The 15,820-nt window shown below is 40.4% G+C and overlaps 1 protein-coding gene across 1 annotated transcript in view; it reads left to right on the top strand.

Annotated features, from left to right (window-relative positions):
- The first annotated feature begins 625 nt into the window (after nucleotides 1-625).
- The window catches only part of LOC118338452 (NACHT and WD repeat domain-containing protein 2), a 58,337-nt gene continuing 43,142 nt past the window's right edge, over nucleotides 626-15,820 (top strand). The window contains exon 1 of the mRNA XM_035675752.1: nucleotides 626-680. Within this exon, the coding sequence (XP_035531645.1) occupies nucleotides 626-680 (55 nt within the window). The remainder of the gene's footprint in view (nucleotides 681-15,820) is intronic.

The following is a 15,820-nucleotide window of genomic DNA, read 5'->3' as shown; positions in this document are numbered from 1 at the left end:
ACACATACAGGCTAGTTTTAGCTTCACAGTAGGTGCTCTTGCAATAAATGGTAAATGGACAGCACTTTTCTACCTTAACGGACAAAGCGCTTTACAATAAGCCTCTCATTCACCTGTTTACACAGACACAGACACAGACCAATGGTAACAACGATGGCCTGCCCATCAGGAGCATCAGGGATCCAACCACCAACCTAGAGACTAGTGGATGACTAGCTCTACATCCTGAGCCACTTCTGCTCAACCATTAAAAAACAATGAATTACTGTATGTCATAAATGAAGGCATACAGAAATCCGCTTTAATAAGAGAAGTGTGTACAAACATCTGTGCTTACATTGTTAAATTGTTTTCAGGGACACTGCCAATATAATAAGACAAAAAAAGACTTTATTAGCATCAATATTAGCATATGCCACATTGCACAGTATATAGTCATGACCTACTGCAGTTTGTTGATAGTGTGCACCGTATAGCTCATTGAAAGAAGGCTCCGTTGGTGGTTGTTGTTCATATACAGAAAGCATGCTGTACTCAAGCTAATTAGGTGATTTAAGCTGAAGACAAATAGGAATATATATATTTTTGTTTAATGAATCATTTGGCTAAACCCTCCCACACTAAAATGCATGCTGGAGTGGACAGCGCGGCAGCCAGTGCTTTCAGCCCGGAGGAGAGAGGTCAGCTGAAGATGTGCTAAGCAACTCACTACTGAATTTGAATATTTAACCAGCTTCCATTAAAACACTGATTAATTTGAGGGCACTCCAGAAGTTGCCAGAGCATGAAAGAGAGAATGAGAAGGGAAAGAGTGTATGTGTCTGTGTGTGTGTGTGTGTTGGATGACTGCATGCACACATTTTGTTGGCAACAGTATTTAAATTCTGGCCAGAAACAAATACTGAATTATACCAGTGGGGAAAAAAATTGCAATAATTGCTTTTCTTCTAAATTGAACGTTTAGGAACCGTATGGAAGTTATCAGGGGAAAGAAGGGGACCGAATCTTATGTCATTTTGTCAAAAAACAAACACCGGCCTGAATTGCATAATCAGGAGAGACAATGTTGGAGTTAATATATAGATATTAATGTGCAATATTTGTTAGAAATCAGTGTTTCCTCAAGATGAGATGTCTAAAAAAGAAAAACAGCATGATACCCAAGGAATATATCACACATCTTCCTGAAATAACACCGTTTGAAACAACAAATACCATTAGCCATCACGACTGAACTTTACTGGACATCAACCTGCTAACCTGGACGAAAACCCTCGCAGACGCTCGTGGTCAGAAATTTTTTTTTATTTGACTCTATAGCAGCAAGGACTACAAAAACTGATGCTGATATCTATAGCTTCAAAATCATTGTTCAAACCATTGTTCTCCAAGGTTAGGCAGCTCACCTCACAATCCATGACTATTACAAAGACTCTACACTCATACAACGTAAAAGCAGCTGCCTTTGCATTGCTCAAGGGCACGTTTACAGAATGGTTATTCACTTCCTCCTACGCTTCGTTTCACATATATTCTCCATTTGCAGGATGAGCAACATTCTGGTCACAAGCTCCCCCTGACCTTTAAGCTCCTACCGCAGCCATACGAAAGCAATAGGAGCATTGAAATGCAAGCAGTGACCTCCCAGTCACACCGCATGCCAATCATACGGCGCACTACAACAGACAGATGTTCAATCAGCCAATCGGATGGCTAGTGGCATGTACAGATGTTACCTATGCCCCGAAGATGCTGTGAGTGGCAGGTCCAGATGTTGGAAAACACTTACAAAGCTAATCAGTTGGAGATACACGCATGCTGTTGCATATACGTAGTAAAGTGTGAATGCACACATTAATTACATGTGATGGAACTGACACAATTTAATGAGAGCTTCATTGTGTAATTAAAAAAAACCAACACAAAAAAAATCCACACACACACACAACACACAACACACACACACACACACACACACACACACACACCACAGTGGTTTCTCTTTGGAGAGATACCTGAGGCGCCATGCCTTCCTCCACAGAAGACACGTTGTCATGGCAACGGGCTGAAGCGGCAGCTAATGGCCTTCTTATCAATTTAAACCAAATGACTCTCAGGCAAAACAACGGCTGACTCCTCGACCCTTTCGTACTACGCCGGCAGATGCGAACACAGCTCAGTCGCCTGCGTTGGTCCTTGAGATTCACATAAACATGCTCTAAAGAGGGTGAACACACAAAGAGAATCCACTATTTCAATCTTACGATACAGTAAACTTGTTCATGTGCATGTTTATACACACATACAAACACACTCCATCATGTTGGCAGGTTCATAAGGAGATTTCAGTTTCATCTCCAACCCTACTGGACACACACACACACACAGAGCCGTGTCCCGGTGGAATCCATCTTCATTTGCTGTATTTGAGAGCAGCTCTGAGATTCAACTCTGTTCTCCTCCATAACTCATTCCTTATGTCTCCAGATGCTCCTCGCTGGTCCTCTCTGCTGTCTGAACAGAACAGCAACATTTCCCACAACCAGTGGCAAGGACACGATCTTCACTCTCAATTATTTCCCTGCAGATTAAATAAGGAAGTCTTTTAAAATGTTGGAAAAAAAAGTATTGCCTGATCCAAGGTTTGTGCTAAGGCAGCATACAGCTAGCCAGCAGGTTATACAAGGTCGATGGTAAATGTTTAAGAACAAGACAAAGCTGATTTTCGCCTCATGAAGGCAATGTTACAGCTGTAGAAAACTCTAAGCTAGCTAGCAATTAACGCACCAACCGTGTGTGAGTGTCTGTTTAGTTCAGCCTCTCACTGAACTCAGAAATTACTAGAAAATACACTTCTGTCTGTGATTTCCAAGCGGCAACCTTTGTGGCCGAGAAACAAAGCCAACATGGAGGAGTCATATACTGCAGTACCTTGAACGGCCACTTGAGGCTGGCTGCAAAAGTGAGTCAGTCAATCTCCATTAAAATGCCAAAATTTACAGCAGAAAAAAACATGTTTACAGCCTGGTACAAAAAACGGTTTTGGTCTGTATAGCTAAATTACCTGTTGATGACAGCTGCATAGGGGATGAATTTTTATACAACTCACCTGTTTAAATTATATTGAGGCTTACAGTTATGCATAATTAAGGGCATGGGCGCTTTAAGTGACAGGTGCCATCACAGGCGGCTGTTTTCAGTAACCAGGCTTCATTCGACATCCGCTCACACTCCATGTATTTGCCCACTTTTGGATTATCCGAGAGCCAGCGGAGTCAAGACTGTCAAGATGGCAACAGCCGGAGCCGTGGAAAGCTATAGGTTCATTTATACGGTCTATGATTATTTCCCTCCAGTCTCTCCTTTTTGCTGTAGATTTATGAAGTACATTCATTCATTACAATATAATCATTTGATGCAATGTTTCCTTAACCATAAATAAGTGTATTTTTTGCTAAATGTGTATGCAAAATGTGTAATCTTTAGTTTATTGCCACAAACATTGTAACCATAACCACCGATATTGTAGATCTGCAAGAACTGATTGCCACTGATTGCCACTGATGGCCACTTTAGTAGCAGCGGAAACAAGTCGTGAAAACAATATTGACATACCATCTCCTTTTAAGATAATATGTCAAACCTGTTAGTAAAAACAGTTATTCACGCAACTACCAGCTATAGAGCTAAATTAGTCTTAATTTGGACTCTGGCTTTTTTTTCTGGCCTCCTGGAGTGCAAGTCCAGTAATTTACTGTATTTTAGCTCTGCCTCTACTAACTCCTGAGGGAAATATCTGACTCTTTTAGTTGCTAAATGCTTCATTTTGTCCACCAGCTACTCGCCAACGTGCCAGTCTGCCGTTTGGTGCTGAGCAGGTAGAGTGCAGTGCGTGACAGGCAGCTAAACAATGAGTCGTCACTCCAAAACTTAATACATTGTTATTATAAATCTATATATTGTAGCCGCTTTAAAAATGTTGGCATGGGATGTATAGTTTTCCTTTGTGAAGTTTATTAATGCAGGGAGCAGAAGGGAAAGACTCTTTCTAAGTGTAATTTCTATGTATGAAGGTTGTAATTTGATACAGTATCTGTTCACATTTGTAACTAAAACTCACGTAATGAACTCAGTATCACTCCTATCTTTGAGTTCTCTTTATTTCCCTCATGCAAGGCTCTCTGATTAATATCCTCCCCATCTGGTCGTCACTGGTTTTTGGAAACATAGTACAGTTAATTATAAATTGGTTGTCTTTGTAAAGTACAGCTCCGCATGTGTGTGAGTGTGTGTGAATGTGTGTCTGTTTGTCCGTCTGAAGCGCACACAGGCAGGTGTGCTAAGAGTGATTAATTCTTTGGCAGACAACAGAGCAGAGAAGCAAAATTAGATTAGAAAGACGATATTTTTCAAGCTGTGTACCTGTGCTTTTTTTTTTCTGCAAATGGTACCAAGGGCAGAAATAAACCTACAATACAAATGCAGTAATACAAGCACATGAGGCCAGTGTTGAATGAGAAGGAGAAATTATGCAATATTTAACATTATGGGCTAATAAAAAAAAAAGGGGGAAGGGAGCAGAGATGTGTTTATATATAATTCAGAAAACTATGGTGGGCTAACAGTGCTGAAGGCCTATGATGCAGGATTTGGCAAGCTAAACTAGGCTAAGCTAAGGCTAGACAGGGCTGCACTAAGCCGGCTGGAAATAAGAGAGTTGGTAGAGAGTAATCTGTCAGTGTGCCAAAGTGGCGCTATCCTACGGGATCTCATTAGCTTAGCATTGTGCCTCGGTGGTCCTGCCTTGAATGAACAGGAGCACAGACAGAAAACAAGCACTCCTCATGCTGCCTCCCACAGATCATCCTTCTCCCCATTTTCTCTCTTTTTTTTCCCCTTTCCTCACTTCCCTGTCTTACTTTTTTCACTGGCTGAGTAGTTTAACATGGCACTTCTACATCATTTCGCTCTCGAAATGTTACAGTCACTTTCCAAACCGTACTTTCACATTCATCAGACTGATTTTAAAGTCAGCCCACAAGAGCCCGTCAATGAGCCAAACAGCTCTTTCAAAAACTCCCAACCTGGCCCTCCATCAAAGACATTCTCCTCTGACTGAAGCTACCTCACTCAACGTTCTCTCACTTTAATGGCAGCTCACACGGAAAAAGAAAAGTTTTCCCAGGCTAAACAGTTTTCTCCTTTTTGTCAAAGCTTTTGTGCACCATCTGTTTCTCCCTCACAATTAGCCCTCTCTTCCTGACAGCCGGCGAGACGTTTACATCTCCATTGTGGAGCAGCGGAGCTAACACTTCATCTCCCCGGCTACAAAAGACAGGTGAGCCAACAGTCGAGGATTCCCGTTAATAAACGGGTGTGAGGGTGAAAGCCGGTATCTTACTGGAAATGATGCTCTGCAGTGTCTCGGAGGTGCTCTTTGACAGCAATGAATCAGACCCACCTGTGGAGCCTGATATATGGACTTTAATTAGAGGGTTTTTAACTGAGATGTCAACTGTGTGAGGCGGGTTATTAAGACGGGATTGCCTGCGCTGCCTTAATGATAAGTAATGAGTATGCAACCTCTGTGGAAATCAAGCCCTCACTCCTGGATTTGGAGCCAGTCAGGTTTCCTCTGACAGGATGTGCTCCTTATGACAAACAGATTGTTTAAAGAGCCCACCAGGCTTCAAAATAACATTTCATGTTTATGTGCATGTGCATGGAGCAGATACAAACACTTTCTCTGAGTGATAACCCAACACCGAGATGACGCCATGGGAAAAGAAAGGGACACGAGAGAGACGTGAAAAATTAAAGCGCATGGAAATAGCGGTTTTATGAGCTATGTGAATGTACACCTCCATTATTTAGCAGTTCTTGGATGGATCGTAACCGATCAAAGACCTCACGACTTGACTGTAGGGAATTTTTAGCGTTCCAGGAAGGAAAGTTGTCGCTGCATCCCTCTCATCGAAAAAATGCTTTTGATCATTTACGATCACAGGGTGGCATGCATTATTCTGTGCCACACACACACACACACATCCCCACATATAAACTGCACTACAGCAGGCATCTGGATTATTAAATCAAGAGACTTGCCATTTGTGAGTCACTTTTACATGCGCCATGGGTAAAGGCCCGAACAGCTTCATCACATGCTCCCAAATGTGAACACAAATGCACAAAGATACTAAGTACAATTAGAAAAGTTACTAAATGTACAGTTAAAACCATCTCTCACTAAGGTTGTCTTGTATAACGTGGAGAGATCGTGAATTACAGAATAGGGGAGTACGAACAGAACCAGCCGGGATCAGCAGGGGAGGGCCGGGGATCAGAGCTCAATCCTCTCCGTCATACTTCACATGCATTTCTGTCATTCCGCTAAAGCTGTCGGATGTTGCACACGCTGAGAAGAAGGAAAATTTGTTGAAGCTTTGCGGGGGTAAAAAGAAGGCGAGAAGAAGAGAACAGACAGTTGCAAAGGGAAAAAAGGGGGTGGGGGGGTGGGATCCAGTTTTGAGCACAAGCCAAGTTACAGTGCAGGGACACACACCCTAGAGGCGAGGATATCTTTGAAGTGCTGCTACATCAAAGCACACTCCCTTTCATACTCATTTTTAATCTCCGTCTATGCCCTCCAGTCATCACTCCTTGTGTTTACTGCCCCCCCTTCACTAAATGAAGAGAGTGATTGACATACGTACTGAAGGCTTTTGTCCACCTGGGGCAACCAGAAAGTTAGACACCTGAGCGGCCTGATTGTGCTGGAATTGTAGTTTTTTGTACAAAAAAGGGAAAGGGTGAGGTTTTTGTGCGAATTAAAGAGCCAAAATGAAAGCGAAGTTCCAGGAAATCATAAAATCGTCATAAAAATCATCATAAATCATAAAAATCATTAACATTTGTGATAAAATAAATTGCCAGAGAATTTGGCCTACAACACAATCCTGCTCAACAGTATGTCCATTTTTAAAAACAATAAACTCTAATATTGTTTAATATTTCTGTTTTAGTGGCCATTAATGAACGACACTTCCCTCAAGCAGAAGGCCGCTGTAGATTTGTTACAAATCTACAAGGCAGTCGCCACTCTGCCTCTTATTGGTTCTTACACGGAGAGAGTAAGGGTTAGGGTAAGAAGGTAAATGTAAGTCAGTCTGAGGCCGAGTAGGTCACAACTCACATATGTCATGTATTCGGGGTCAGTACGCTGTGATGTCACCGTCGGATGTGGTCAAAGGTGCAATGGAGCAGTGGATCTCACTCTTTTTGGTGTCAAGGACTCCCAAACTGCTACACATCAGGCCGCGGACCCGTATTTGATAAGACATAGTCCCTGTCTGATCAGATTTAGTTATTCCATAACAATGAAGAGTGTGAAACCTTTGTAACAGAACAGTCATTCTAATACATTCTCTCATTGGGCTAACTTTTAGCCAGTACACACACAAGATTTAGTGGTAGCAGTGTAGTTGCAGATTGCAACTGTAGAAACATTTGTAGAAACATGCCGGTTCAGCATGGCAGACTCCACTGAAGACAACACATTGATTCCTATATTCAGGTGATTATACACCAATGAAAACATACCTATGGATACTATATTCCCTTTCTGACGATAAATCCTCCCAAATGTTACACAGTGGACCTTTGCAATAAATAGAAACTCAACCAGAGAAGGTAGTGATATTTTGCCTTTCAGGTCGGTGTTATGCTAACAAGGCTAATTCACATACCTACTTTGGCTGGAAGCATTTTTTCAGTTTTAAGCAAAGCAATAAACAGAATTGCAGGATTTTATTTTATTTTCTATTGCTTTACAAAAAAGTTTTATGAGAAAGGAAGGGTTAGTCACATTAGTCATACTTCAAGGGCAGCTTTAACTTTGCAATTGTTTTCCCAGGTAAAACATGTTTTCATCATGTTTGTTAGACCTTGTGGATTCAAGCAACGTGTCATTCTGACAGAAATTGAATTATACATCATATACGGAAAACTAACCCTAAGGTTTGTGCATTAGCATTCAGTATTCTCCACAGCTGCTGTTGGAGTCTCACAGATGCATGTGCTGGGAACTGTAGGCCAGTCAAAGGCCAAACTTTAACAGACACCTGTCAAAAGAATTTTATAGCAGTGCCCTCTCCTTCCTTGAGAATCATACAAAATGAAAGCTCTAATCTAATCTTTCTTTTCTTCATATTCAGAATGTGAGGGGCTTCAGTCTAAAGCTCTTTGCGTGCTCGCAGCGGAAAATGATATACACTGTGATTCCTGTTATTGTGACCTCTGACACTCATTTGAATTCCTGCAGGTTGCATACATTTCAGACGCTTCATCTGCTCCGGCTCTTCAACCCAGTGGATTGTGGAGCAGAGAGACGTGAACATGAATGTTTACCAACGAGGAGAGGGAAATTATCCGAGGAACACGCGCACATAAGCGCACACATGACCACATCTATCACCCCCCATGTGATTGGCCGTGAGATGAATTCATATTATCTGGTTGCCTCACACAGCCATCTCAAAATAAATCAAACTGACCACCACTATCACAACATCTATCTGGAGAAGTAGGGATTACTTAATTAATACAGCTGTAATTGCGGAGATTTTTTAATTTACAAACATGTAAAACATTAATTCAAAGCTACCCTCCATTTTTCCTAACAGGTTTTATAAAAGGCTGATTTATCTCATGTTTTGACAAAACTGTGACCCGAATTATTTAACCTCAATTCCCAAGTGGAGACTCAGATCCGAAAAGGAACATACCACAGTTATAAATACTGCACTTTTGTGTTTTAACTAAAAGACAGCGGGACTAGAAAGAGAGAAAAAATAACTGTTTTGCTGCACAATGAGAAATGACAGGGGATTTCAAGCACAATGGACTCAAGCAGCGTATTTTTTTCCCCCTGTTCTCTGGTCTGTGTATTGGTGAAATGCTACCTGTGCACACATAGATTTAAAGCACATACAGAATAATTTGCAACTTTGGGGGGGAGGGGGTTGGATATCCTCTCATATGCATGAATGTTGAAGGGTTCTGTTGCCACGTCCGTCACGCTAGCAGGACAAACATATGGTGGAGATTGGAGACTTGTCACAGCAGAAATACATCCCCAGATGTCTTTGATATGCTGTACGTCACAGTTTAAAACAGCTTACTTTCTTTCATCGCCGCTCTGAGTAAAAGATTTAGTCACGATTCATTTCTTCTGAGCTCTTCTGAGATTCACCTGTAAATCAAAATAAGGAGCAGTATGGGAGATGCAACCTAATTTAAAGCTGCACTCTAAAGCATTTCTATATCAACAATGGACTAAATGACTATGTGTAATGTGGAAATGGTCACTTGTATAGTCTCTCGGTGACTCTGCAATTCCTCTCAGCTCTGTGAGGCATTTTGACAGACCAAACCAAACTGCTGGCCAAGGACACAGGAAGTTTGTCTTGCCTTGAAGCTAATTTGACATAGTGGCCAAACATTGTAATTACAGCAACAGCGTCGATTACGTGATGCACACTGGCCCAAGAAAACTTTTTCGCATAAGGTTACACTGTGAAAGAAGCAGCTGTAAAATGGCGGATCCATTTTTTTGGAGCATCACAAACCCCACGAAATAACTGGTTTCACCATCAGAATTTGATCCATTCGGTCCGATAACATTTTTAAAGTCTAGAAGATTTGCAAGATTAAATTATTTATCCCCATTGAAGTTCATTTATGGAGGGCTAAACCGGAAGTTACATCAATGCATGTGGAAGATGAAGTAAGAAACAAGTAAGTGCGCATAGTTTATACAGCGGCGGGAATGTTGGGCCATTATTCTGCTTCACTGTTCTGTAGCTATAAAACGTACAGACACAGAATGGAGGCATTGTTGTTCCACTATTAAACCAGCAGAGGAGGAAGCGACATAGCAGAATCTATGTCTGTGTAAAACATCATCAGCTGTTGGGTTGCAAGACACTCCTCTTTTTCTTCAGGAACAGCAGCATGCTAACTAAAAATCACACTGTGGGGCAGCATCACGCCGGTGTTTGATTCAGTGTAAAAAAGCAAAGCTGACGTAATGGCGGGTCTCCTTTATGGCAGTATTGTAGGGTCTAGTGAAGCATTTTGCATCATTAATTAATTAATTAATCAATAATTCATACATTATGGGATGACTGTAGTAGTAGTACAACAGTAAGGTGATTTACAGCATATGGTTGTCTAATAGTAATATTACAGATGTATTAATGAAAAATTAGTGTAAAAATATAAAGGATCTATTAAAAATAATGGCTACTTTGACAGTATTTAAAAGTATTTTTTTATATTTGATGCTTTTATTATCTAAAGAGTAGACAGGAAATAAGGAGAGAGATTAAGCATTTTTTGTCTGGATGACCAGTTTTGTATTGTTTTGTCTACAACTTTTTTATGATGCCATCTTTGCCAGACATCCCCTTCAAAAAAAGAGTTTAGAAACTCACAGGGGTTAAAAAAAAGTAAATGTATTTATACCTGTAATATAACTCCATAATCAGCTCCCCATTCATTGTCTATGAATCTATATTCTGACAGTTTACTGAGTGAATAGTGTAAAATACGGATTGTCCTTGGAATTGAAATACTACATTTGACTTCTCTAAATGTCAAATGTCATTCCTAATGCTAGTATTGTTAGCAAGTGTTGTACTATGAGAAGGTTCAATGGGAGACATCAGCACTGATAAACCCAGACTGCTATTTCTAAAGTCATACTTACAGCAGCTGACATGACTAATTATCACCAGATGGAGGGTCATATTTCCTGCCCTGACATCATATTAATCCCATGAGACAAGAAGGGCGAATTAGTGGGCTACCTATCATCTTTAGATTAATGTGACAATAGGTTACGACCATTCTGCTGTCATAGTTTCCGCTCTGTAAGCTCTCCCATGCACTGAATTAAATCCAACCAAGTGCTGAAGAGTTCAGATTATTCCTATAGGTCCTGCTATTACTTCCACTTCTCAAGTCCGACAAGCTGTTTTCTCCTTTGTTTTTGTCAGCAGGACGGCGGGAACATCAGGGGATCCGTTTCCACAAGATTAATTCTTTGAAACCACGAGGCATGTGACAGGATCTGCTCACTGAACACAACAGAAAAGTTGTAAAGACATGGATCCTTCTATAATGTGGATGATTTGTCTTTCACCGTTTGAATTGTCGCTTCCCATCTGTCCCCTTCCCTGTGTGTATGTACGGCTCCTAATTGCTCATCCCTTTTTTTTTGGCAATGTCCGTTGATGTGCCTTCACACCGTGGCCAATTTGCACACGGTACATGGCAATTGCGTGACTAAAATTCCTAAGGCAAACAAGTCTGTGCCCTTATTGAATTTGACATGTTAAAGCAGCCGTATTTCAGCTCCTATTTCGCACATACATAACGCAACATACGACAAAAGTATTTTTGCCTGGCTGTTGAGGGCCGCTTGAAGAAGATGACATGAAACGTGAACGTACATGCATACAATTCTGTGTTGTTTAATAAGCAGGACGATAAATAATTACAGGATTTTTCTGCTGATAGTTAAAAGATAACGAGTCTGAGAGGGCCAACCGGAGAGCTTTGTTTTTTTAAGCGTTAGCAGATATGTGGCCATTACTGTCATCCCTTCGCTTGGCAGCCTGACAGTTTAAATTGTGAAGAGAGAAACGCCAACTACGTTTTGCATTATTTATGCTACATTTCCTGGTGGTTGCCTCACACACTCATGTTGTGTTTAAGTCAGTTTGCCACTCTATTCACTGGTTTTGAACAAGAGCTGTTTAACTCTGAGACCCCCTTCCTAACACACACACACACACCTTAGCTTTTTCAGATTGACTCCTAAGCAGAGGAAAGATGGCAGCCTGTCCACTCTGGATGACATCTTGTTAAAGTGTGATCTAATGAGGAAATACATTAGGAGCTAGCCTTCCCTTTCACATTCTGGCATACAAACTGGAAGAACTAGGACCAGGCAGGACCCATGCAGTTAAAGCTGATGTTGTATGTAATGCAAGCAGTTGGAACGTTAACAGTTCTGTCACGTCACTACAGTATACAAATTCTCAGTAAAGAAATATGCAGTAGCGTGAACGCCAAGTACTTTTGGTTTTGGCATCTCCACGGCAGGGCAGGGTGGAGTTTTCAGTGCCAGACCCATCTCACCACGTGTGGAATAAAGATTCTTGAGCATTAAGTTATAATTGTAAGAGAAAAGAGACATAAAGTGAGAATACAGCTCTAATTTTATGACAGAGAAGGCATGATATTGTGACAGTAGAGTTATAATTTTATGGGAATAAAGAAAGCCATGACAGTGTGGCAGCATGCACAATACGAGGACTCTGAAAGTGAAGCACCTAAACTGATCAGACACCTTTAATTTTATCACTAAGACCTTTTTCTACTGTGAAATGTCAAAAACAAACACTTGAGCAGAAGTCTTATCCAGAACAATGCACAATATTCTTCGGCATTAATGACTATAACAATACCAGCAGATTGAGTGGAAACGGACATTTGGCAGCAATCAAATCAGCTTATTTATGAGCTGAGCATTACAAGAACTTCTACTGTATGTCATAAATAGCTAAACATAACAGTTGAATCAAATACTTTTTCCTCAGTGTGGGTGTTCCCGTTTTTCCTCTCACAGGTACGCTCTTGCCCATTTGTGTGTGAGAGCGTATGTGTGCATATAGGCTATTTGCATGCCTGTGTGCTTGTGTAAGTGTGCGTGTGCACGTTCAGCACGCAAACAACGACACGCCTGTGTGTTTACCGTTTGTGTACTTGTGTGGTTCATTCCGTATCGCAATCACTACACCTTCACTATCACCCACTTGAAAAACAGGAAAACATAGATTCAAATCAATTACACACCAAAGGTCACAGTGGGAGCACAAACAAAACCGCTAATTGGTGAGCGATGAAAAGTGCCACGGTTGACGTGGCCGTAAATAGCTGTAAATAACTCCTCACCTAGGCTTTGGTTTGGCATAAAGGTAATGCTGAAATTCATCTCACACTCCCACTGACCGAATATAACTGCAGTGTCTTGGCCGATGCTAGTTGTGGTGGAGGATTCACACTCGGAGGGAAGTTAGTAAGAGGAGTAGGAGGAGATTTGTGCATGTTGTGTAAAAGTCTGTTTGAGTCTGGCTCAAATTATTCAAATATAATAATATATGTTGGCATCACCTTAAACAGGTTCATGCAGGAGCACGTGTATGCGCTCTTGCATGTGCCATAAGTGTTTTCATCAGGAAGGAGTGCAATATATATATATTCAGTATCTGTGCAAGTGCTTAAAAGAAGGACTATAATTAATTATTTAATTATAATGTTAGAATATTGAATTTATTATTGTAATTGTGGCGAAAACCCGAATAATGTGATAGTGAATGTTGAAATCTGGGACATTTTAGTGCTTTACATATATCTGTAGGAACTTGGGACACCCGGTTTGATCTGTGAACATTCTAGCCTGCATTAGCATTGCTATGCAACTTATAAGCAAATACTAGCCAAACTAATGACATTAGCCTCAGCTGTGCTTTGTGTTTACTGCTAGTTAAATGGGTTAGCATGCTAAAACGCTAAATAAGAGGGTGAACATGGTAAAGACACCTGTTAGACATCAGAGAGTGGCAGCATGACAGAAAAAGCAAATAATGCAACATCAAGGTGTATTTGAAGGAATCAGTTTTTACTTTAGTGCATCTACAAACATCTACAAGTGCACAATATATTACATACTCTAATTTCTACTATTCCAACTTTGTTTCTTTTAACAAGTGGATGAAAACATACCCAAAGATGTGTGTTACTCCAAATATTAATAAAATGGTTAAAGTACATACATTAATAAATATTCAATTCAATAAAGTGATACTGTCAGCTGACCATTATGCTATTATATTGTACTCTTACACTGTAAGATTATGTTTTACGTTATCAGTGTGTATTATAATACAATGTTGTCAATCTTTTCTTAATAAATATCAAGACAGAGATTGGTGTTTACTTGGCATTTGACTTGATAGTGTCACTGACACCACCAGGTTTGTGTTTGCACTGGTCCCATATGGGGGGGCAGGAGGTTGCCTGTCACCTCTTAATCTCGTGCTTTGCAGGCAAAAGAGTGGAAGAGCGAGTGAAACTGTCGTTGTAGAGCTCTGATTGGAATCCTGTCTTGGCTAATAGCAGGATTATGTCTGAATCCTCCTAAGCCTGCACTGCCAGGTTTTTATTCAGTTATAGCCGGGGTATCTCTTGGGTTTTGTTATGCGAGTCGTGTTATCGCACGTGTGAACATAAACATTGTCTGGAGGAGGACAGATGCGTTTGCAGAGACATATCTAATGCTAAAAAGTGTCCCGAATCGTTTTTTACACCTCACAATCAGTCAACGGTGAGAGCTGCTCTTGTTTATCAACTGTGTAGATTTTTCACTCATGAATAAACCCGGTGATTTGCAAGGTGCCAAAGTTAATCTACTTTGCATAAATAAATTGGGAAGCAGCATCTGTTCCTTATACAAGCTTGAAATGGAAGTCAGGAAATCTGAAAATTACCTAATTATTCATACACTACTGACAAACCTGAACATGTAAATTAAATTATAAAAATGGGCCCTTTGTTTTGAGGCAAATGAGACGTGGATGTGACTGTGTCATGGTAGCGATAGTTTGAAGGCACCTGTGATTACACAGGCAATCAGAGATTTTATAAAGCCAGTACAAATTCATTCAATGCTCCGTGGAAATGAACACTAGAGGAAAGAAATTAAGTGGGGTCAGAGTGTGCGCTCACACTAGAGCGATTTCCCAGGAGCAAGTTGGGATCCAAGGACGTGTCGAAGGAAGATCACACTCAATATCGCTCAAGCATAATGTGTACTAATATTTTTAGCCACGTTGTCTTTGGCTGTCGGTCCACCACTTTGGACTGCAATATCTCGAAAACTATTGGCTGCATTGCCATGAATGTTTTTACAGATGTTCATGGTCCCAAGAGGATGAATTGTAGTTACTTTGGGGATCCCCTCACTTTTCATCTCGCACCAGAATCAGGTCATAATAATCGTAATTATTTGTTCAATAATCTGTATATATATCCAAATACCTATTACTAAGGTAATAACATTCACTCACTCCAGCCTCAGCTGTTCCTTGTCCTTAATTCATTAGCATGGTAACAAGCTACACGCTAATTGTGAACCACTAACATATATAAAGATAGACGGCTCTCCAAAAGTGAAGCAATAACATGACGATCGCCCTCTGGTGGCTGACTGCAGTATAGGTCATAAAGCCATGTTAGCAGATGGGACAAGGGCCAAAATCAAAATACACCTCAAATACATCCACCTTTTATGTGTCGATGTTGTCAAAATGCCAAGCAATTGCAAATGTCAGCACGTTAGCATGATGACATTTGCAATTAGCTCAAAGCTGCTAACATGGCTGAAGACTTTTTGTTTGTTTGTTTTCAGTTTGTCTTAAAGAATGTTAAAGAATTAAATGTTATAATTAAGTAAGTAAAGCACCAATAACTTAATCTGACTTATTGTATTTTATTCTCCTTTGCTGGTTAATTTTCTTTTATATTTCCTTCAATGAAATCATTGATTCTTCCCTCCATTTACACCGTTTAACAGTGTAATTTTAAAGAATAATGTTTCGGAGGACAAAAGGATACAAATACACCAGCTTATTCAAAACGAAAGCATGAATCACATAATTGTTTTACATAAATGTCTTGCATCTCTAAAAAAAAA

The sequence above is a fragment of the Morone saxatilis genome, unplaced genomic scaffold (genome assembly GCF_004916995.1).
Source record: "Morone saxatilis isolate NCDOM2014 unplaced genomic scaffold, NCSU_SB_2.0 Contig4, whole genome shotgun sequence".
NCBI lineage: Eukaryota > Metazoa > Chordata > Actinopteri > Moronidae > Morone > Morone saxatilis.
Note: the sequence above shows the minus strand (reverse complement) of the source record. Positions and strands in the feature narration are given on the sequence as shown.